The 23,371-nt window shown below is 40.3% G+C and overlaps 1 protein-coding gene across 9 annotated transcripts in view; it reads left to right on the forward strand.

Annotated features, from left to right (window-relative positions):
* PDE7A (phosphodiesterase 7A) overlaps positions 1–23,371 on the forward strand; it is a 115,093-nt gene that overhangs the window by 54,073 nt on the left and 37,649 nt on the right. For all 9 annotated transcript variants that reach the window (XR_016039267.1, XR_016039265.1, XR_016039268.1 and 6 more), the window contains exons 2-3: positions 8,546–8,606; positions 12,831–12,914. Coding sequence is in view for 3 of the 9 variants with exons in the window: in XM_055431859.2 (XP_055287834.1) it covers positions 8,546–8,606; positions 12,831–12,914 (145 nt within the window). In the remaining 6 variants the exon portion in view is untranslated. The remainder of the gene's footprint in view (positions 1–8,545; positions 8,607–12,830; positions 12,915–23,371) is intronic.

Here is a 23,371-nt window from a genome sequence, read left to right on the forward strand (position 1 = left end):
CAGAATGTATTCGATGATGGTTCACATTTTTAAGTCCATTCTTAAAAAATTTCCTTTTGTCACATTTAGATTTATTTCATAAGAGTTATGTCTTATGGTTTAGGGTAGAATTTTAAGTATTTACGGACCAGACTTACTTAAATTAGTAATAAATCAAATTAAATGAATACTTTGCACATCCTTAAGTAATTTGTTAAAATATATTTAAAATTAAGTTCTACCCGTTTTGCCAAGTTTTAAAAATGATTAAGATAGACTCTACCATTTTAATATCTAAACTGGTGCCTCTATAAATAAGTCTAAAGTGAATACCTTAAAATAAGTTTAGTATGTCATAGTTATAATCTAGATTATGTTCATTACCCAGTTTTTCTGAAGAAGGGAATAGCAACCCACTCCAGTATGCTTGCCTGGGAAATCCCCTAAACAGAGGAGCCTGGTGGCCTACAGTCCCTTGGGGACACAAAAGAATTGGACACGACTTAGCCACTAAACAGATCAGTTTTTCACTTACACTGTTTTAACAGCTGGTATTAGTCTTTATCAGTCCTTAGAGTGATGAGATTTTACCTCTCTAATTAGTGGCTCTTTTAGTAAATACCCTTCCCTACACTTGAAAAAAAAGGCAAAGTCCTGAAGAGGACTGTTAGAGATAACAGGTTACAATTTGTTTTAACAAGCTGTTTACTCAAGTTTTATTGGATATGAGTGGGTTGATAGGTTCTGACCATGACAGACTATTACACAATCATACCTGTGGTTTCGTGAATCTGATTTGGCCGGTTCAGTTCAGTTCAGTTCAGTTGCTCTTTGCAACCCCATGAATCACAGCACACCAGGCCTCCCTGTCCATCACCAACTCCAAGAGTTCACTCAAACTCATGTCCACAGAGTCGGTGATGCCATCCAGCCATCTTATTCTCTGTTGTCCCCTTCTCCTCCTGCTCCCAATCCCTCCCAGCATCAGAGTCTTTTCCAGTGAGTCAACTCGTCGCATGAGGTGGCCAAAGTATTGGAGTTTCAGCTTTAGCATCAGTCCTTCCAATGCACACCCAGGACTGATCTCCTTTAGAATGGACTGGTTGGATCTCCTTGCAGTCCAAGGGACTCTCAAGAGTCTTCTCCAGCACCACAGTTCAAAAGCATCAATTCTTCGGCGATCAGCTTTCTTCACAGTCCAACTCTCACATCCATACATGACCACTGGAAAAACCATAACCTTGACTAGACGGACCTTGGTTGGCAAAGTAATGTCTCTGCTTTTTAATATACTATCTAGGTGGGTCATCGGAGAAGGCAATGGCAAGCCACTCCAGTACTGTTGCCTAGAAAATCCCATGGACGGAGGAGCCTGGTGGGCTGCAGTCCATGGGACCTCGAAGAGTCGGACGCAACTGAGCGACTTCACTTTCACTTTTCACTTTCACACATTGGAGAAGGAAATGGCAACCCACTCCAGTGTTCTTGCCTGGAGAATCCCAGGGACGGGGGAGCCTGGTGGGCTGCCGTCTATGGGGTCGCACAGAGTCGGACACGACTGAAGTGACTTAGCAGCAGCAGGTGGGTCATAACTTTCCTTCCAAGGAGTAAGCGTCTTTTAATTTCATGGCTGCAATCATCATCCACAGTGATTTTGGAGCCCCTGAAAAATAAAGTCTGACACTGTTCTCACTGTTTCCCCATCTTTGTGCTCTTCATACTACTAGATTTTCCTCTTTTATGGTGGTATTAAGGGGAGGCTTGAAATCTAATAAGCTAAATATCTTGGGGTGGGGATGTGAACAGCAGGTGTGAGTTATACCTTATAATACCAAGTAATTACAATGACTGTTTGCTCCCGAATAAGTAGTTTATGATGAGACACTGCAGGAAGCTTAGGGTCTTCTGTTGGTGGAAGACACTTTAACTTGGTTAACCATGATGCTGCCAGGGATGTGTTCTCTATGATTTAGTCCCTTAAAATTTGAGATCATCCACTTCTTTGTAGGTTTATTTGTAGTAGATTCTTACTGTATTTTTTATTTGATTTATTCTGTGAATATATAATAATTATGTGCAAACATGCTCAGTCGTATCTGACTCTTTGAGACCCCTTGAATTCAGGCTCCTTTGTCCAGGGGATTTCCCAGGCAAGAATACTGGCGTTGGGTTGCCATTCCCTTCTCTAGGAGGTTGGAGATCTTCTCAACCAGGGATCATACGCGGATCTCCTGCATTGGCAGGTGAATTCTTTACCACTGAGTCACCTGAGAAGCCCACATGCTACAAAATTCAAAAGATATTCATCGGTAATTTCTCCTCCTATCTTTGTGTCCTTCAGCCTCCTTGGAGGCAGCCAGTGTCAAAAATTAGAATTTTATTTTTGCTTGTAACTTGTGTTCCTTTTATATTTCATGAACTGTTGGAAGTTTTTGCTTGTTTGTTTACATCTTCATTAAATCATGCATGACTTTAATTGATGTTTTTCTCTTAAATAATAGGGCTTCTCAGGTGGCGCTAGTGGTAAAGAACCCGCCTGCCAATGCAGGAGTCATAAGAGACGCTGGTTTGATCCCCGGGTTGGGCACAGCCCCTGGAGAAGGGCGTGGCAACCCACTCCAGTATTGCCTGGAGAATTCCGTGGACAGAGGAACCTGGCAGGCTACAGTCCATGGGGTGGAGAAAAGTCGGACACAGCTGAAGTGACTGAGCATGCATGCGTTAAGGGGATAAAACCAATGATTTGGGGAACTGTTTCCTTGGTGGATCAGATGATAAAGAATCTGCCTCATTTCAGGAGACCTGGGTTTGATACCTGGGTCTAGAAGATCCCCTGGAGTAGGGGTGACAATCCCACTCCACTATTCTTGCCTGGAGAATCCCATGGACAGAGGAGCCCGGTGTGTCTATGGGGTTGCAAGAAGTTGGACACCACTGAGCAACTAATACTTTCCATGCTAAATCCAAATGAGGGTTTTAAATGCAATAAAATTTCTTTATAATAATAGTAAAAAGCATGGTTATTTTTCCTTGAGATTTTTAGGTATATCTTAAAGAGCTGTAAATTTCATGCCAGAGTTTAGTGAGGACAGAATATCATTAATCTAATATGTTAAAATACCATCTCATTTCCTTAACATGTATTTCTTTCATTAATGAAGTCAAGCATCTTTTCTTGTGTTTATTCCTTTATTATTTCTTTTCCTTGAGTAATATATTTATGTCCTGCCTGTTTTTATACACTGTTATTCATTATTTGCTAACTGATTTGTGAGGCTTTTTTATTTTTTCCTTTTATTTTTAGCTTAGCAGGGAAAAATCAGCCCTTTGTCGTAACTGTTCAACTTAATTTTCGTGATTTGGGGTTTGTCTTTTGCCTATTATATATTTTGCCTTGCATATTTTAACTTTTTGTGGTCAAATTGATTTGTTTTTCATGACTTCTGGATTTTATAGAACAATTAGGTCTTTCCTATTAAAGATTTTTTTAGTGTTATTATTTAAATTAAAAATTTTTTATTGACATATGACTGATTTACAGTGTTGTGTTTATTTCAGATGTACAGCAAAGTGTTTCATTATAGGTCCTTGTTGTTATTTAAAATTTTTTAAAATACAGTAGTGTTTTCCTCTAATACTTTCATGCTTTTTTTTTTTAACATTAAAATTTTTGTTCCATGTGTAATTTATTTTGGAGTAGATAGAAAGGTAATAATACAGCTTTATGTTTTACAAATAGTAAATTAGATAACTAATATTTTCCCCACAGATTTTTAAATCCTTTAGCATAAATAAAATTACTGTATATTATTGGATTTGATTATAGATTCTCTATTAAGAATTTGCTTGCCTGTTTATTCAGCTAATATTATTGATTTCTTTCAGTGTGCTAGGCACTATTCTAAATGCTGGGATTTATTCTATATCCAGGGATACAGCGTTGAACAAAGTCCCTGCCCCCGCAGAGATTAGATTCTAGCAGGAGGCTCGGTTAATTTTATCTTCTAGATGTTTAATTTGTCTTCATCTCAGTTGTTATTCATCAGTTTGCTCATCAAATTTATTCATCAACTTAATCTGTAAAAAGTTATTCACTAACTTATTTACAATAAATACACTCAATCATGAATTTACCAGGTATTTATTTAGCATCTACTAAATAATAGTAGTTTTAGAGGCTAAGCCTACAGCAGTGAATAAGTCAGACAGGGTTCCAGCTCTTGTGGCACTTTTGTTTTGAAACAAGTAAACAAGAATAGGTTGGCCAAGTGCTGGATGGCGGGTGAAGGTTAGGGGGACCTCTACCTTCAGGAGTAGTGAGGGGGTCTCTCAGGTGACCTTAGGTTTGGTAGCCTGGGGATGGCTCTCTGAAGAGATGACCTTTCATCTGGAACCTGAGAGAGAGGAAGGAAACGGTGCTGCTGTGGTCCTGTACAGAACAGCACGTAGCACAGCTGTGTGTTTGGTGTGGTTGAGGGGATGCAAGGAGGCCAGGGTGGCTGGGTTTCTCTGGTAAACAGAGAGTTGTGGTAGAACTGAGGGGTAGGCAGGTCATGGAGAGCTTGGTCTGTGGACTCCATTTGAAGTATTTGGGGGCCATTAGAGGACTTTGAGCAGTAGCTGGAAGCAAGTTCACTCTTGCTGCTTGTGTGTGAGGGTCTGGGGGTCAAGGGATGTAGCAGGAAAGGCAGGCAGCAGCCCATCAAGGAGCCCCAGTGAGAAATGCTGTGTCTGAGACAGAACAAGGAAAGGAGATTGAGGAGGGGAGACGACTGTGGACGTGGAGTTGGCAGAACTTGCTGAGGGTGTTTCAGCTCTTACAAAGGTTTTTTTTTTTTCCTTTTTGTAATTATATTTAAAATATTTGCAATACTGGCTATTTTTATAATAACTATATTGATGTATAATTCACATTCCATACAATTCACCCATTTAAAGTATACAGTTCCCAATTCCATGATTTTCAGTGTGTTCACAGAGTTGTTCTGTCATTACCGTGGTTTCTTTGAGAACATTCTCATCATTGCAGATTGAAGCTCTGTACCCATTAGCATTCACTTCCATTTCCCACCACCGCTCCCAACTCTTGGCAGCCACCAGTCTATTTCTAATTCTGTGGATTTGCCTATTTGGGATATTTCACATAAATGGAACCATAGGCTCTGTGGTCCCTCATGACTAGCTCCTTTCAGTCGACATTGTTTTCAAGGCTCAACCATGATGTAGCATGCATCAGTACTTCAGTCATTTCTGCAACTGAGTAACACCGAATGATATCTTGTATGGCTGTACCACAGTTTGTTTACACGTTCATTAGTTGGTGGATATTTGGATTATTTGCCCTCCGGGGCTGTTAGGAATAATGTTGCTTTTTATATCTGTTTATTTTTAAGCTCAAAATGTATTTTTAAATCTGTTCTCTTTCAGTGGCACTCCATTTTTTTTTTTTTTTTTTGGTGTAATAGATGGCAGCGTCTTCTCACATTTCTTTGAGTACACTCATTAACTTTTTTAATGAGTCTTGCTAGCTTCTGGGCCATTTGGTTTTTCATGTTGTTTCATTGATTTCTAGCTAAAGGGTTTGTTCACATGTCTGATGATTCTCATTTTCTTATTCATTCGTGTTTAATTGAAAAGAAGAGTGAGGTCATTGAACTGTATCTCTCTGTTAGTTCTGGCTAACTGCAGAAACTCTGTGCTCAGGTGGGCTTGTATGATCTCTGACATTAAATTTCCGTCTGCCTATCCACTTTGATGGTCATGCTTTATCACATTATAATTTGTCTGCATCACAACTATAGATATCAAGAGCAAATTCCATTTTTTTTTAATGGAAAATAGGACACGTATTGCAGTACAGTTCAGTCAGTCAGTCATGTCTGACTCTTTGGCACCCCATGGACTGCAGCACACCAGGCCTCCCTGTCCGTCTCCAACTCCTGGAGTTTTCCCAAATGCATGTCCATCAAGTCAGTGATACCATCCAGCCATCTCATCTTCTGTTGTTCCCTTTTCCTTCTGCCTTCAATCTTTCCCAGCATCAGGGTCTTTTCACGTTCTTTGCATCATGTGGCCAGAGTATTGGAGTCTGAGCTTCAGCATTAGTCCTTCCAATGAATATTCAGGACTGATTTCCTTTAGGATGGATTGGATGGATCTTCTTGCAGTCCAGGGGACCCTCAAGAGTCTTCTCCAACACCACAGTTCAAAAGCATCAATTCCTTATAGTTCAACTCTCACATCCATACATGACTACTGGAAAAACCATAGCTTTGAATAGACGGACCTTTGTTGGCAAAGTAATGTCTCTGCTTTTTAATATGCTGTCTAGGTTGGTCATAGCTTTTCTTCCAAGGAGCAAGCGTGTTAATTTCGTGGCTGCCGTCACCATCTGCAGTGATTTTGGAGCCCCAAAAAATAGAATCTGTCACTGTTTCCACTGTCTCCCCATCTATTTCCCATGGAGTGATGGGACCAGATGCCATGATCTTAGTTTTCTGAATGTTGAGTTTAAAGCCAACATTTTCATTCTCCTCTTTCACTTTGATCAAGAGGCTTTTGAGTTCCTCTTCACTTTCTGCCATAAGGGTGGTGTCATCTGCATATCTGAGGTTATTGCTGGATATTTCTCCCAGCAATCTTTATTCCAGCTTGTGCTTCTTCCAGCCCAGCGTTCCTCATGATGTACTCTGCATATAAGTTAAATAAGCAGGGTGATAATGTACAGCCTTGACATATTCCTTTTCCTATTTGGAACCAGTCTGTTGTTCCATGTCCAGTTCTAACTGTTGCTTCTTGACCTGAGTACAAATTTCTCAAGATGCAGGTCAGGTGGTCTGGTATTCTCATCTCTTGAAGAATTTTCCAGATTTTGTTGTGGTCCACACAGTCAAAGGCTTTGGCATAGTCAGTAAAGCAGAAGTAGATGTTTTTCTGGAACTCTCTTGCTTTTTCGATGGTCCAGTGGATGTTGGCAATTTGATGTCTGGTTCCTCTGCCTTTTCTAAATCCAGCGTGAACATCTGGAAGTTCACGGTTCACGTACTGTTGAAGCCTAGCTTGGAGAATTTTGAGCATTACTTTACTAGCGTGTGAGATGAGTGCAATTGTGCGGTAGTTTGAGCATTCTTTGGGATTGAAATGAAGACTGATCTTTTCCAGTCCTGTGGCCACTGCTGAGTTTTCCAAATTTGCTGGCATATTGAGTGCAGCACTTTCATGGCATCATCTTTTAGGATTTGAAATAGCTCACCTGAAATTCCATCACCTCCACTAGCTTTGTTCATAGTGATGCTTCCTAAGGCCCTCTTGACTTTGCATTCCAGGAACATGTATTTGGTACCCAACAAATGCAAGTCAGATATACAGTTACACAAAATAAGCATTAAGATAAGCAAATACTTCACTCAGACTTTTGAAACATATTACTTGTGAGTATATCTTACTAACGGGCTTCATTGATAGCTCAGTTGGTAAAGAATCCACCTGCAGTGCAGGAGAGCCCAGTTCGATTCCTGGGTTCGGAAGATCTGCTAGAGAAGGGATAGGCTACCCACTCCAGTGTTGTTGGGCTTCCCTTTTGGCTCAGCTGGAAAAGAATCCGCCTGCAGTGCAGGAGACCTGGGTTTGATCCCTGGATTGGGAAGAACCCTGGAGAAGAGAAAGGCTACCCACTCCAGTATTCTGACCTGGAAAATTCCATGGACTGTATAGTCCATGGGGTTGCAAAAAGTTGGACATGACTGAGCGACTTTAATGTCTTCAGTTCAGTTCAGTTCAGTCGCTCAGTCGTGTCCGACTCTCCGCGACCCCATGAATCACAGCACGCCAGGCCTCCCTGTCCATCACCAACTCCCGGAGTTCACTCAAACTCATGTCCACAGAGTTGGTGATGCCATCCAGCCATCTCATTCTCGGTCGTCCCCTTCTCCTCCCGCCCCCAACCTTTCCCAGCATCAGAGTCTTTTCCAGTGAGTCAACTCGTCGCATGAGATGGCCAAAGTATTGCAGTTTCAGCTTTAGCATCAGACCTTCCAATGAACACCCAGGATCGATCTCCCTTAGAATGAACTGGTTGGATCTCCTTGCAGTATAAGGGACTCTCAAGAGTCTTCTTACTAACATGAAAATGAAATCCAATGAATAGATATGCAATAGACACTGTAAACAGTGGGCCAAAGTTTTGAACGCACCAAAAAGAAAATATGTACCTTGAAAAGTGATCACTTTTGGCCTGAACACAGAGGATTGAAACTGCCTACCCTGATTTACCTACATTTGTTAGTCTGCTTGGACTACTCTAACATATGCCACTGATGGGGTGGCTTAAAGAACAGAAACTCAGAGTGGGGAGGCAAGGTCAGAATTTATTGAAAAGTTCTGGACACTGGAAGTCTGAGACAAAGGTGTCAGCAGGACTGGCAAATGCCATATTTAATTTCATATTGTGTATCCCAGCTTCTCTTCCAAGTGCATCACAGAAAATAGCAAATACGTATATGTTGAATTGAACTGGTCATCACATACTAAATTGTCTGCATTAAAATGTGTGTGTTTTTTCTTCTAGAGGCGTGGAGCTATCTCCTATGACAGCTCGGATCAGACTGCTCTGTACATTCGTATGCTAGGTAAGAATTCTTTATTTTGCATTTTGTTATCCAGTGACTAAGTTGTGTCCAACTCTGCAACCCCATGAACTACAGCATGCCAGGCTTCCCTGTCCTTCACTGTCTCCTTTAGTTTCTCAAATTCATGTGCATTGAGTCAGTGATGCTGTCTAACCATCTCATCCTCTGTCACCCACCCACTTCTCCTCCCTTCAGTCTTTCCCAGCATCAGAGCCTTTTCCGGTGAGTGGGCTCTTCGCATCAGGTGGCCAAGGTATTGGAACTTCAGCTTCAGCATCAGTCCTTCCAGTGAATATTCAGGATTGATTTCCTTTAGGATTGACTGGTTTGATATCCTTTCTGTCCAAAGGATTCTCAAGAGTCTTCTTTAGCACTGCTAATCAAAAAATCAAGTTTGCACTCAGTTCAGTTAGTATAAGTTAATTTTGTTATTTACTGTTACTCAGGACTGAGATATCTTTCATTAGGTAGCTTTTCATCACTGTTTGCAGCATAAATGTCTGTTACTTTGAAGTTGACTCTAGAAACCAAAATTAATGTGATGTGAAAAAGAGGGGCATCTTAAGAGTTATAGGTAATTAAGAAATCTCTAGCTTTATAACTGAGGCTCTGTTACCAGTACACAGTTTTAAGGTGCATCCTGATGATTCTTCATGAAAAATCTTAGATCTGCAGAGTTGCTAAATACTAAACAGATGTCCACTGTAACATGAAAAGAGACGAGACCATGAAAAATACCTGATCTCATAGTGCTGTCACTGGGTGTGTTTTCTCAGTTGGCTGGTGAGAAGGCTGTGTGTCTTCTCCTAGTCTAGGTTCTTAAATCTTTAGTGTATTACTCAAGTCCAGAGGGTAAATGAATTTGATGTGTGTGTGTATACTTTTCTTTCTCACTCCCTCTCTTTGCCAGATTTTCTCCCTTCATCCACACACTCTTCGATCCCTTGTACTTTAGTTCATAATATTAAAAATGTACTATTAAGAGTCCAGGGACTTCCCTGGTGGTCTAGTGGTTAAGATTCCATGTTGCCAATGCAGGGGGGATGTAAGTTCAATCCCTGGTGCAGGAGCTAAGATGCCACATGCTACATGGAGTGGCCAAAAAATTTTCAGTAAATAAATAATCTGTTTTAAAAGATTCCAGTGGGCACCTTTCCTCATCTTTTCTTACTGTCTTTTCTGTTCTCATGCTCAGAATTCCTTGCTCAGTTTCTGCAATATTGAATCATCCTTATTCTTCGACTGCTTCTGGGATGACTTTTATTTTCCCCCCATTTCACTAACTCCTTCTCCTCCTAAGCCCACGTGTTCTCCAACACCCCCGTTTGTGTCATCTTCCCTTTTTTCCCTCCTTAATTTACTTCGAGTAGCATATCTGCCTAGTACTCTAGCACATATTTCCCCCAGGAATATGGAGCCTTTTCTTCCTTGCCATCTCCATCTCTCTGCAGAGATGTCCGCATTCTGCTCTTCTTAAAGCAAAGCTTAGACTCCTGTCTTCTTCACTCTGTAGAATATCTCCACGTGGATGTGCCAGGGGCACCTCACATTTAACAGATCTGTTAAAATACTTCTATTCCCCAAGTCTGTGCATTTGATATTCTTTTACCATCTCGGAAAAAGGAACTTGAATCTTCTCTTGTCAGATCAGTAACCTTGGCATCGTTCTTTTTTTCTTTTTAAATTTATTTTTAATTGGAGAATAATTGCTTTACAGTGTTGTGTTGGATTCTGCTGTACAATTCGTGATTCAGCCATAAGTGTACATATAACGCCTCCCTCTGGAGCCTTCCTCCCAACCCCACCCCCAGCCCTCTAGGTCGTCACGGAGCACCGAGCTGAGCTCCCTGTGCTGTAATGCAGCTTCCCATGAGCTCTCTGCTTGCCACGTGGCAGTGTGTGTATGTCAGTCCTGCTTTCTGAGTTTGTTTCACCCTCTCCTTCCCCCACTGTGTCCACAAGTCCATTCGCTACGTCTGCATCCCTATTCCTGCCCTGTGAATAGGTTATTCAGTACCATTTTTCTAGATTCCATATATATGCGTTGACGTTCAGTGTTTGTTTTTTCTTTCTGACACAGTTCACTCTGTGTGACGGATTCTAGGTTCATCGGCATCAGCCTTGACTTGTTTCTCACTTAGTCTGTGTCTGCTTCATCAGCAAATCCTCTTGACTGATCCCTTCAAAGTACATCCAGAATTTCACCACGCCAGTGCTGTTACCATCCCATCCTGAACCACACTCACGCAGTCTTTTATTGGTAGCTGTCGTCACATTGTTGTACATAAGATCTCCAGAACTTACCATGTGTAATCGAAACTTTATTTTATCCTCGACCAGCATCTGCCCATAATCACTTCCCCCCAGGCCACAGCTGTTGCCTCGATGAATGCACTCACATTCCTCCCTGGCCCTCCCTCCCTACCTGTGTCTCTACTTGACTCTCTGTACAACCGGTAAACCTTTTCACTCCTCTGTTCTGAATCTTCCAGTAGTTTTCATCCTTAGAGTGACAGCCAAAGCTATTATAATGGCCCATGAAGGTCCAGCATGATCTAGCCCGACTGTTTCTCTGACCCCACCTTCTGTCACTTTCCTTCGTTTGCCTCATTCCAGCCATGCTGGCCTCTCTGCTTGATTTTGAACATGCCAAGCGAGCTCCCATCTCAGGATATTCATGCTTGCTCTTCCTTACATCTAGAACCCTCTCTGCCCAGGTGGCCATGAGGCTCGCTGCTTCCCTGCCTTGAGGTCCCTGCTCGGATACTCTCTTTTCACTGAGGTCTCTAACCACATCATGACTAGCTTCCCAACCCGGCCACCCTCACTTCCCTCCCTTTTCATTTTTCCTTGCTTTCCTTTCTCCATTTTACTATGACCGTCTTCCATAGAGTGAAATTATTTATTTGCTTTATCATTGGTCTCACTGCATGACAGGACACGCTTCGTGGAGACAGGGACTTTGTGTATTTTGCTCACTGCTCTGTTTCATGACGTGTAGCAAGTGCTCAGTAAACATTTGATCCAGAGTGAAGGCATTGCCACCTGAGAGAAGTGATTGATCATTGTAGGACAGACTCACAGTGGCTGACCGGCCCCTTGAAATGAAGCATAAGCAGGAAGGTGTTCCGGGCAGGTGGAATTGCAAGCAGGTGTAGGCACTGAAGACCTAAAGGTTATGAACTTGGAGGCTGTGGAAGTGTAATGGGGAAGTTCCTGCCTTTGGAGCTCACAGAGTTAGTTTTCGATCTCGACTCTGCTTTATACCAGCTTTGTGGCCTGTATGTGCTCTTTAACATCTAGAAATCTCAGTTACTGGATCTGAAAATGGGGGTTAAGATTCCTATCTCTTGGGACTTCCCTGCTGGTCCAGTGGCCAAGACTCTGTAACCCCAATGTAGGGGATTTGATCTCTGGTCAGGGAACTATTAATAGATCCCACATGCTGCAACTGAGACCTGTTGCAACCAAATAAATAAATATTAAAAGGAAAAAGACTCCTATCTGTCAGAGTTGCTTAGAGAATTAAATAAAAGGATGTCTTCAAAGTGCAGAAAGAGTACCTGGCACAAGACTGCAGTGGTTATGTTACTGTGGATCCAGGAGTCACTCGGGTACAAGAGTCACATACTGAGCTTATCAACAACAAAGTTTACAACCGAAGACCTTGACTATACCCACTTCCAGTGAGAAAAGAGGTTGATCAAATTAAACGTCTCAGGCGAAATATTTAACGTTTTAATTTTCTATACCTTTCAAAAAATGTAAGCTGCTCGAGAATAGGTAATACATTTTCTATTTCTTTATATCCCATATAGCCTATAGTATAGTGCTCTCCAGAGTAGACACTTGGTAAATATTTGCTTCTCACTGTGGCTTTTTAAAGTTTCCCTGCTCAGGATTTTTTTAACTCCATGGGAGTAATAAGATATGAGTTTGGATTATCATATAGTTGAGTCATCTTTCAGAAGGTGACACTAAAATAAAGTTTATAATTACTGTAGGGGAGGTTAAAAAAAAAAAACTGTTTATCCAGCCTTACAACTCAGTGCTGAAAATTTGTAAACCCCTTCAAATAAATCAGCTCTTCACTACCTATTCCATTTATATCATTAGTAGGCTATTCCTTATGAGTATGATACCACCGAGACCTTTGTTGCGTGTGGGAGCTTCTTCCTGAATAACAGCTGTCTCAACTTTCGTTTTTTCCCTGATTCTGTTTAGGAGATGTACGTGTAAGGAGTCGAGCAGGATTTGAATCAGAAAGACGAGGTTCTCATCCATATATTGATTTCCGTATTTTTCACGGTAAGTGTTGGCAGATATACTATTTCTCTCAGACTTCCAGTAAACTTCGGGTCTTCATAAAATGATGTAGTTTTCTGGAATGCAAGAAAAAACATGTTCAAAATGTTTTCAAAACATTAGGTCATGATAAATGACACTTTATTCCTAAATAATGTTCATAAATGTTTAGAGGCAGGTAGAGTTGGAAATTTTAAAAATATGAAAGCTGATAATATTCTAATTTAAATATGAAATTACTTTGGTACATTCTTTTCTTTTTAAAAGTTGCATTTTCAAAACAGTTTCATTCTAAATGTTTTGTCTTCACTACAGTAGATAAAATGTTTCTGTGCAAATGATATGTTATAAAGGTATTTCATCGCAAGAAGGTGTATCCTTTGAATTTATTTTAAAAAATACATATAACCTTGAAAGATGTTTTTGAAAACATTGTTTGGTTGCAGCGCATGATGAAGAAAAAGGAAAAGAAAGAACTTGTAAGACCCTTGAATATTACATATTAAATCTGTTTTTGGAGGAGTTCCACTTTTGGTAACACTGGATAGATCATTCGTAGTAACACTCCAATTAAAAACATTAAGAAAACTGGACAGAATATAAAAGACTATGTATTTGAGTATGTGAGAGTACCATCGAGGCAGGGATGAGCCTGGCATTTCAGCTGACTTTTCCCCTAGTGGCATCTGCTGATGCTGGGAAAGTGAGTGAGAAGCTGAGCAGAGCTTTTTGTTGGACACCTGAAGCTAGAAAAACAAAAACATGTTTATAGCTCACCGGGGCTGGCGGATTGTCCTGGTAAACTCTCTGTGCTTAAGTTAGAAATTCCAAGTGCTGTGTGTTAGAAATAAGTCTCAGCTTTAAAGTATCTCAGTCAGTGATTAGATTAAGGTGATCTGTGGTTTTTTTTTTAGAGCCTCTAAGTCACCTGCCAGAAGTCAATGTTAAACCTCTTTGGAGGAAGGAGACTCTTGGATTTGGCTTGGGAATATTTTATTGAGAATTTTTGCATTTATGTGCATGAGAGAGAATGGTCTGTAGTTTTCTTTTCTATATATAATGTCTCTTTAGAGTGAGTTAGGAAGTGTTGCCTCTGCTTCTAGCCTCTGAAAGGGATTGTCAAGAATTGGTATATTTTTTCCTTAAATAATTCACCAGTAAAACCCATCTAGGCCTCGTGTTTTCTGTTTTGGAAGGTTACTGATTAATGATTCAGATTCTTTAGTATTAATAGATATAAGCCTTTTCAGATTGGCTAATTCTTCCTCTGTGAGTTTTGTGGGATTAACCTGGTCAGGCTCCTGGAGGTAAATCTCACAAGCTTCTTCCTGTACTCAGCCCATGCCTATATTTCCCTGAAGATTTTAATTCTCAGGGAACCCTCCAGAAGCTCACCAGTTATGTTCAGGTACCTGTGCCCCAGCACTGGCTCCCAAGGAGGTTTCTGTTTGCGAGTCTCTGCACCAATAAGTTATCTCTGTTCACCCGTCTCTCCCACCTTGGGGCAGTGAGTCGGATCCCACCTCTTCAGCGGATCCTGGAAGAGTTGTTGACTTTTCAGTCTATTCAGCTTCTTGTGTGTTGTTAGGACAGAATGGCAACTTCTCAGCTCCTTCTATGCAGTTCTAGAAACCAGAAATCCTATCATGTTACTTTTAAATGAAACGATACAGTAAGTATTTTGAATTTCTGTTCTAGTTCCTATCATGGAAAATATCACTGGATATAATTGTCATAAACTAAAGCTCTCTGGGGCAGTTAGTAATTTTAAGAGTGTAAAAGAGTTCCGGGATCAACATGTTGTAGAACATTACAGTTACCTCTCTAAAAGCATGACGTCCTGAGGTTTTACAGCAAATTATTCAAGATCTTTAAAAGACTGATTATTGGCTTCCTTGGTGGCTCAGATGGTAAAGAATCTGCCTGCCATTGCAGGAGACACAGGTTTGATCCCTGGGTCAGGAAGATTCCCTGAGAAGGAACTGACAACCCACTCCAATATTCTTGCCTGGAGAATTCCATGGACAGAGGAGCCTGGTGGGCTACGGTCCATGTGGTCACAAAGAGTTGGACACAACTTAGGGACTAAACAACAATTAGTTTCACAGCTCTTTAAATTCTTTCAGATTAAAAAAAGGAATCATTCAGAGTTATTTCTGTGTAGAGCAAATACAGTATTCAAGAGGCACATATAATACTCTGTAAATATCTACAAAAAAATCTTTGGAAACAAATATTAGTAGAAAGAATATGAATAGCATAAACGAATACTCCAAGCTTAGGTGGTTTCTCTGGGAAAGGAAGAGTACTTTTTCTTTGTAACAGTACATTAGAACTTGGTAACATTGGTTGCCTCCAGGAGGGAAACCGGGGTGGCTTGAGGACATGAGAAAGAAAATTTTTGTTGTCCACCCTTTTGAATTCTGGTTCATGTGAACATATTACCCACTGAAACGTTTAGATAAAATTCTTTGTCAATATTGTAATATTACAAAAATTGGCTCTGAGTAAGAATATCAGTAAAATGGTGAAGTCTACATATTGACCTAAGGAAAAACGCAGTTGCATTGTGAGTCCCTAGGCTACCCCTTGTCTTTAACTGAATTTAGTGAAATAGAGGATTTGAATATTGTAATTGTTAAAAGGTGTTGGAAATCTTAAATAGACATAACGGGACTTTTTGGTGGGAGAGGAAAGTTAGAAATGGTCACATAGTTGGAAGTAATCTTTCATGGAATTAAAATAGGATGTTTATCTTCTAAGTCACTATGAAACCAGGAGCAAAGAATGTAAAATCTAAAGACAAAAATATGATCAAAAATATCAGTGATTGCAGTAAAGGTAAATGGATGAAATAAATACTCCTTCTCAGAGATAAAGATGCCCAGATTGGGTGAAAAATGAAACCTAGTGACAAGAAATGGTCAGAGGCAATGTGAAGCAGTGCCAGACTTGAGGAGGTTCCTCAGGTTTGGGGACCTGGGCCTGCACCCTGACCTCCTGATGTGGAGCCTCTGTGGTCTGGCATCTCAGAGGAGTCCACACAGCTTCCGAGGACTGAGGATTCTCTTCCTGACCCCATCGTGACAAATGTCCTAGACTCTGGGCCACAGTTGAAAATTGTCACTGTGAAACTGATCCTGTAGTTATTTCAAAACAGGAGTGTCTCTCTAAGCCAAGATGATCATTTAATTTGGAGGGGTTTTTAAGATGGAGAAAAGTGAGTCATTCTTTCCTGCTGGTATAGTAGGCTCTATTTATCACACCACTCAGAATTCTGAAAATAAAAAGTTTTAATCTGGCGTATTTTGTGAAGTGTGATCTTTAAAAGATTTCTTAGTACGTAAGAAACGGTGTTTGGGTTTACCATATCAAGGTGCATTCTCTTCTAGCTATTTAGCCGGTTAGGGAACAATTACAGGCTCCAAGTTAACAAGTGGAACCTCAGTAATAATTTTATTACATAGATATCACATAATCTGCCTTGAGTTTCTGTGGTTTGGATTATCCTTTGTCATAAATCATTATTTTTGTTTTCATGAGGCCTGTAAATAGATTTTCACAATAGAATTTGCCATGAGCATTATCACGCAGTGAGTTCTGACTTTGAATCTTTCTAGAAGTGTATAAGGAGGCAAAAGAAGAAAATTAGCTGAACATGGAAATACATTAAATACAGAAGCAGTGTTCAGCCTCACTCTTAAAAGACAAATTCCTGTCAGATGTATCAAGTTAAGCAGATGAGCTACTAACGTGCTAGTGATAGAAGTTCACATTATTACAAACTATGCATCAACAATTTTAAACATGTTTTTTGCTCTTTGATTTCAACACTAGAAATGTATGCAAAGGGAATAATCTTATACAAATGTGAATGTAGGTGCGAAGACATTCATGTTGGTCTTATTTACAATAGGAGCATGTATTAATTAGGTTGTGGTGTTACTCACTGAAGTATTTGAGGGTAAACACCAGAATATTTAAAACCTACCCTCAGATGTCCAGAATAGAACCAGGTCACATACCACACAATGCATGTGCAAACATGCGCACACACACGCATGCACATACATAGTACAAAATGGTAAAACAGGTGAAATAAAGTGTTAACAATGGCAAATCTGAGTAAAGAGATATGTGATAAAGAGTATTCCTTGTACTATTTGGCTTTGTAACTTTTTGTGATCTCCAAACAAAAAGCTTTAAAAGCATTATAGTTAAATTGTGCATTTATGAAGAATCAGGGGTTTATACTCAGAATACAAATTTATTAACCAATATTAGATCAGATTGGTGGATGTTATAAAGAAGGGAGAGAGATCAGACTTTGGGAGGACATTTTGAAACTACCCTGTATTCGTGATTACAGAGGGTGGAGGGATTTTTATGAACATGAATCCTCTTTGCTAGAAGTGTTTTCCCAAATAACCTGGTGTGTTGTAAATCTGCAGTCAGGGTTAGTCTGTTGCAGGTTTTGATCTGTTGAAGATCAGTTTGTTGCATATTCTGCTTTAGAAGTTAAATCTTCCCTCAACTAATGGATGTATCCTATGGAAGCTTTCATTCTTAGCTAGGTTTTGTTGTTTGGGGAGATTTGTTTGGTTGGTTGTGTCTTGCTCTCTAATGCTTTAAGTAGACTGCTCATGCTAGCTCCTTTGTGAACTTATCAGGTGTTATTATCTTGATTCTATGGGACAAGAAAACAAAAAATTTTCCCAGGTATCATTGCTCACTAAAGAAATTTTATCAAGCCTTCTTTTACCTCTGTTGTGTTCTTATTACCTTATAGTGCAAAAGATAACGTCTGTCATACACATTTGCATGGTTTGAGAAAGGGATTTTTTCATGTGGGGAGGCCATTGTTGCCTTATTTTGGGGTGCTCAGACACACTCCTTGAGGTGCTGCCGTGTGCTAACACTTTCTCTGCTGGGTGTTGGTGATTGAGTCGCCATGTCATGTCTGACTCTTGAGACCCTACGGACTGTAGCGCCAGGCTCCTCCGTCCATGGCAAGAGTGCTGGAGTGGGTTACCATCTCCTTCTCTAGGGGATCTTCCTGACCCAGGAATCAAACCCAGGTCTCCTGCATTACAGGCAGATTCTTTACCAACTGAGCTACAAGGAAAGCCCTCCAATTTTGCAATTTAGACAGAACTTATATATCAGTGGGAATTACATGATGGGTTGTGTTTACTAAGAAATTTGGAAGATCTTAACTTATTAAAGATACTGCTGAAATTTTCAGATGCTCACATTAGTCAGAAATTTTTATTCAGCCCAAAAAGAGATGTAAGATTGCTTACTGATTGAGAGCAGTTTCTGGTGATGCTATTTAAAAGTGTCAGAACAACCCAAGAGTATTCACAGTATGCTAATCACTAATTACTTGTTTAGATAGCAAAGAGCTAACATTGGTGCTTCTTACGTAATCTCTTTGTCCCTTGTCTGTCCCCCAAAGCTACACATGGAATCCTGTAATGACGCTGAAACCTGTAGGATTATTAGCAGATAAAGCAGTTGACTTTTCTAATTGTGTGATCATTTTATAATATACACCTTTTTTTTTAAAGGCTTGGTGCACTTTCTCAATAGGCAACTGATCAGTTTCTGGCAAATATTTCAGCTTGGGTGTTAGCATTGACACTTCTTTGACAGCTACTGAAAAACTGTGACATTCATCCCATTCTTAGAAGATCCCCAACCTTCAGACCTGCTGTGTCTTAGGAATTAGTTCCACTTAGGTCCAGATTTCTGGTCCTCTGGCATTTATAAACTGATTCTTGATGTCCCTCATTCAACTAATTTTTAAACTGTGTAGTCTCCTTACCTTATGTTGTGAAGACTGACGGTTTTGAAGCACCTGATTATAATGAGCAATATGTACAAAAAGAAAAATGGGGCGGAAAAAGTAATGGGGGGAGAGAAGAAGGCTGAGGAGAGAGAAATTGATTGATTGGCGAGAGCAAGAGAGTGGCAAAGATGTTAGGCTGGTGGCTGAGTGGTGTGAGCTGAAGGGCCCCGAGCTGGCTCTGCCTGATGCAGCTTCTCCGCTCCTGGGCGTCACAGCGCATCACCAGGCTTTCAAGGAGCCTCCCTTCTGTCAGCGTCCTTCTTTCGAGTAAGTTGGCTTTAGTGATCAGCTTTCTGTAGGCTGGATTAAGAGCCCTAAATATGCCTACAAATATTTTTCTATGTCCAATTGACAGTACACCTGGTCTCTTGAAATATAATATTTTGGACTCTGAAATTAGTTGGACTTAATGGGTTCCATGTTGAGTTTTTTCAAAATTCATGTTTGTTCTAAATTTAATGTCCCTACATTTAATAAATTATTTTTAGTTACGCATTCTCTTTAGCTTCTATAGTAACAAATTTGAATCTCTTTAAACATAAAAGAATTATGATAATTTTGCTCCACATGTGCACTTAGAAAATCTAAGATCTTTCTTTGAAAGATTCCGACATCATTATTAAATAGTAACCGAAGCTGTCAGCTTGACAGTTCCCTCTTGTCATGGAATTCACCAAAGCTCATTGACGTCCTCCAGACTGGAAGCCCTGCTCTCTCTGCCAACATTGGGCAAGATGTAATATGTTTCTTTCATGTCCACAGAAATGCAGTTTTCCGTTTTCTTTTAGCTCCTGACACATGGTACTGTTCCATTCTATGTAAATGTGTTTTGCCCATTATCGTGAGTCTTTGTGTTCACTTTAGCACTTTATTCCACCGCATACCAAGGGAACCTTTCAAGGTATTTACATCATAGCCTCAAAGGCTTTTAGCCTTACTCATCGTTTTATTTCTGTTTTTTGGCAACCTATGGCTCATTTTGGTTGTTCAGTCGCTCAGTCGTGTCCAACTCTGTGACCTCACAAACCGCAACATACCAGGCTTCCCTTCATTATCTCACGGAGTTTGCTCAAACTCATGTCCACTGAGTCAATGATGCCATCCAACCATCACATCCTCTGTCACCCCCTTCTCCTTCTGCCCTCATTCTTTCCCAGGATCAGGGTCTTTTCCAATGAGTCAGCTCTTTGCATCAGGTGGCCAAAGTATTAGAGCTTCAGCTTCAGCATCAGTCCTTCCAATGAACATTGAGGGTCGATTTCCTTTAGGATTGACTGGTTTGATGTCTTTGCAGTCCAAGGGACTCTCAGGAGTCTTCTCCAGCACCACAGTTTGAGAGCATCATTTCTTTGGTGCTCAGTCTTCTTCATGGTTCGTTATAAAGATTGAATATAACTTGTTGCATCAAGTTGACTAAACTGGGTGTCTTCTACCAGTTAGACTTTATAAGGCCTGGTTTGTGTTTCTCCAAGTCTGCTCTGTGTCAGCCATAAACCGCATGCAGGCAGGCCAGTGCCCTTGCGTTGAATCAGATGTCTCACGTTGTCTTTATTGTGGTGACCTACAGTGACAACAGACAAAACTCCTTAAATGTTGCCTTAGAGCCTCATGTGCATTTGGGTTGTTTTTTATCTTCCTAACAGGGCCCTGTTAGACTTGGGTACCTTTTTTTTTTTTAGGTACCTTTTTGATACTTAGTGATACGAACAGAAAGAACATCTGTTTCTGTGTTTATTTTGAGCTTAAAAGCTTATGTCATACTGATTTTATTGTCTTGGATTATCTTAAGTCTTTAGTATACAGGAGAAGGCAATGGCAAGCCACTCCAGTACTATTGCCTAGAAAATCCCATGGATGGAGGAGCCTGGTGGGCTGCAGTCCGTGGGGTCGCTAAGGGTCGGACACGACTGAGAGACTTCACTTTCACTTTTCACTTTCACACATTGGAGAAGGAAATGGCAACCCACTCCGGTGTTCTTGCCTGGAGAATCCCAGGGATGGGGGAGCCTGGTGGGCTTCCGTCTATGGGGTCACACAGAGTCGGACACGACTGAAGTGACTCAGCAGCAGCAGCAGCAGCAACTCCCACGCAAACGCAGACCCTTTTTACCGCTTCTTCCCTTTAAGAATGGAAGTTGTTGCATGGCGTTTCCCTCAGCTATGATAAGGAAGCCTGACTTTGCTGCAGTCCATGGAGTTCCAAAGAGTCAGACACGGCTTAATGACTAAGCAAGGACTTTGTTGTTGTTACATTGTTTTTCTTACTCTCTTTCATACTGTACTATCTGGTCGTTACTTTCCTATTTACAAGGAAATAGGAAATTTGAAATTACATTTGAAATTTAAAATTACAAATATAGTTTCTCCTATTATATATCTTTTAACAGTATTTGTTCAACCTGCAAAGATGGCTGTTCCATCATTTGTAAATAAACTGAGGTTCGGTTCGGTAACTTCAATAACATTCCTGATGTCACAAAACTAGTAGAAGTGGCAGACCTGGGATTCAAACCCAGATGTATGACTCCAGAGCTCGTGTGTTTATTCGCCTTGCTGCACTGCCGCTCAGTATCAGTACAGGCTACTCCTTAAAGACCATCATGCTCAGCACCTCGCTGCTTTTCCCCCTTTATCCATGCATGCTGAATGTAAAAATTCTTCCAAGAAAACTTGAATTTAGAACTAAATGTATTTATTCTAAATGTATGTAACTAAATGTATTTATTCAGTATTTAACAGTAGGCTTCCTGATATGGCTCCTATTCTTTGTTAAGGAAAATTAGAGATTAGAACATAGAATATCTTAATTTTTTTTTACTCAATTATCATTCAGTATGACCTTGCTTTAGTCTAGAGTTAAAACCTTGCAGCACTGAATTTTTTAAACAATCTCCAAGGGGAACTCCTGCTAACATCCATCTAAATGATTGTCATGGTGTTAAGGTAGCAGATAATAGTGACTGCAGGGCACCCTCTTGTAGATGATTAAAGCAGGTAGTGATCAAGTCTCAAAATCCAAAAGCATTTTCTGTGAAAAATCTCTTTTGTCTAATAACTAAATGCCGGTGATGTTTCTGCTGTGCTATTTGTTTGACAGAGAAGAGGGTCTGTGGGAGTCCTGGGCATGATACTGCTCAGGGTATGTCGATTTTCCAGCTCGTCTGTTTCCTTAACCTATTGCCTAGATTTCTTTTTTCACTTCACTTTCTAGTATGAAGGAGAAAAGCAAGAGAAAAACATGGCTTCTGAATTTACTGCTGTCCCACGTTTCATTGCTGGCTCTGAGAAGCCAAGGGTGGGTGACTGGAAGTAACGCCCATAATCATTAAGTAACAAGGCTCACTTAGTTTTGGTGAAGGCTGATTAGTTCGTTTGTGGTCACACAGTGAGGTAATGTGATATTTTAAAAGAGAACCAGCAGCGCCAACCGTTCTTAATAGTAACTTGATTAAGTCACTGAGCCCCGTCGGCTTTCTAAGCTGGACTGGAATGTAGGTAACCATGTAAACTAGAACAAGCCTAGGACTTAAATAGTCCCAGCCTGGTGGAAGCTGGGCTTTAATAAAGACACCTTTAACCTGTTGTCTGTTATGCTGTGAAATAAATAATGGCATGTCTCATGTCGCAAAATGAGTTCATGAGAATATTGGCAATAGGGTCAGATTTTATGTAATATGGTGTGAGGTGAGCTTTTTTAGTAATTGTCTGAATGGGAGTACTAGTTAAGTTCTCATGATCACTGTCTTTAAAAAAAAAAAAAAATATGTATATATATATATAATTTTTTCTTCTGCATTTGTTTTTGTCCACACTGCACATGTATATATATGATATATATATTATATATATAATAATACAATATATATTTTTTCTTTTGCATTTTTGTCCATGCCGCACATGTATATGTATTATATATATAATAATATAATATATATATAATAATATAATATATATATTTTTTTCTTTTGCATTTGTTTTTGCCCACGCCGCACATGCGGCTTGCAGGATCTTAGTTTCCTGGCCAGGGATTTAACCCCTCACCCTGCATTGGGAGCGTGCCGTCTTAGCCACTGGACCACCAGGGAAACCCCTGATCACTCATTCTTGTCCGCAGTTCCCCGTGTGTCCTCTTCTTTCCATTCCTCATTCAGCTTGATATCTTCTCCTTAGTGGCCTCCACTTGCTTGTTCCAATATAGAGACTTTATTGTTTCTCATTATGGGGAATCGGTGTGTGTGAGTGGAGGAAGGATAGGGCGGGTGAAGCAAACCTGAAGAAACTGAACTTTTCCACCTTAAAATGATCTCATCATGCTTCATCCTTGAGTGATAGTATCTGATTCCCTCTTCTTCCATCATACTTTGGAAGCTGTCCTAGGACAATTCTGGAAATTTCTCTATCATTTTCTTTTAGAAAACCTGTTCTCCACTGCACTGTGCTCCCGTGTGCTTGTTTTACTTCTGAGGGTCTGTTCTAAGGGAATCAGGATGGGTGCCAAGATTTAGTCACAAGAATGCTTATTACAGAATTGCTGGTAAGAAATGTGAAAGTTAGGAACAGCAAAAAGATTTAGTAAATGATGATGATTTCCATACTTTCTATTTGGCTA

Source organism: Moschus berezovskii, chromosome 16 (genome assembly GCF_049115385.1).
Source record: "Moschus berezovskii isolate FMDL1 chromosome 16, NW_MosBer_1.0, whole genome shotgun sequence".
Classification (NCBI taxonomy): Eukaryota; Metazoa; Chordata; class Mammalia; order Artiodactyla; family Moschidae; genus Moschus; species Moschus berezovskii.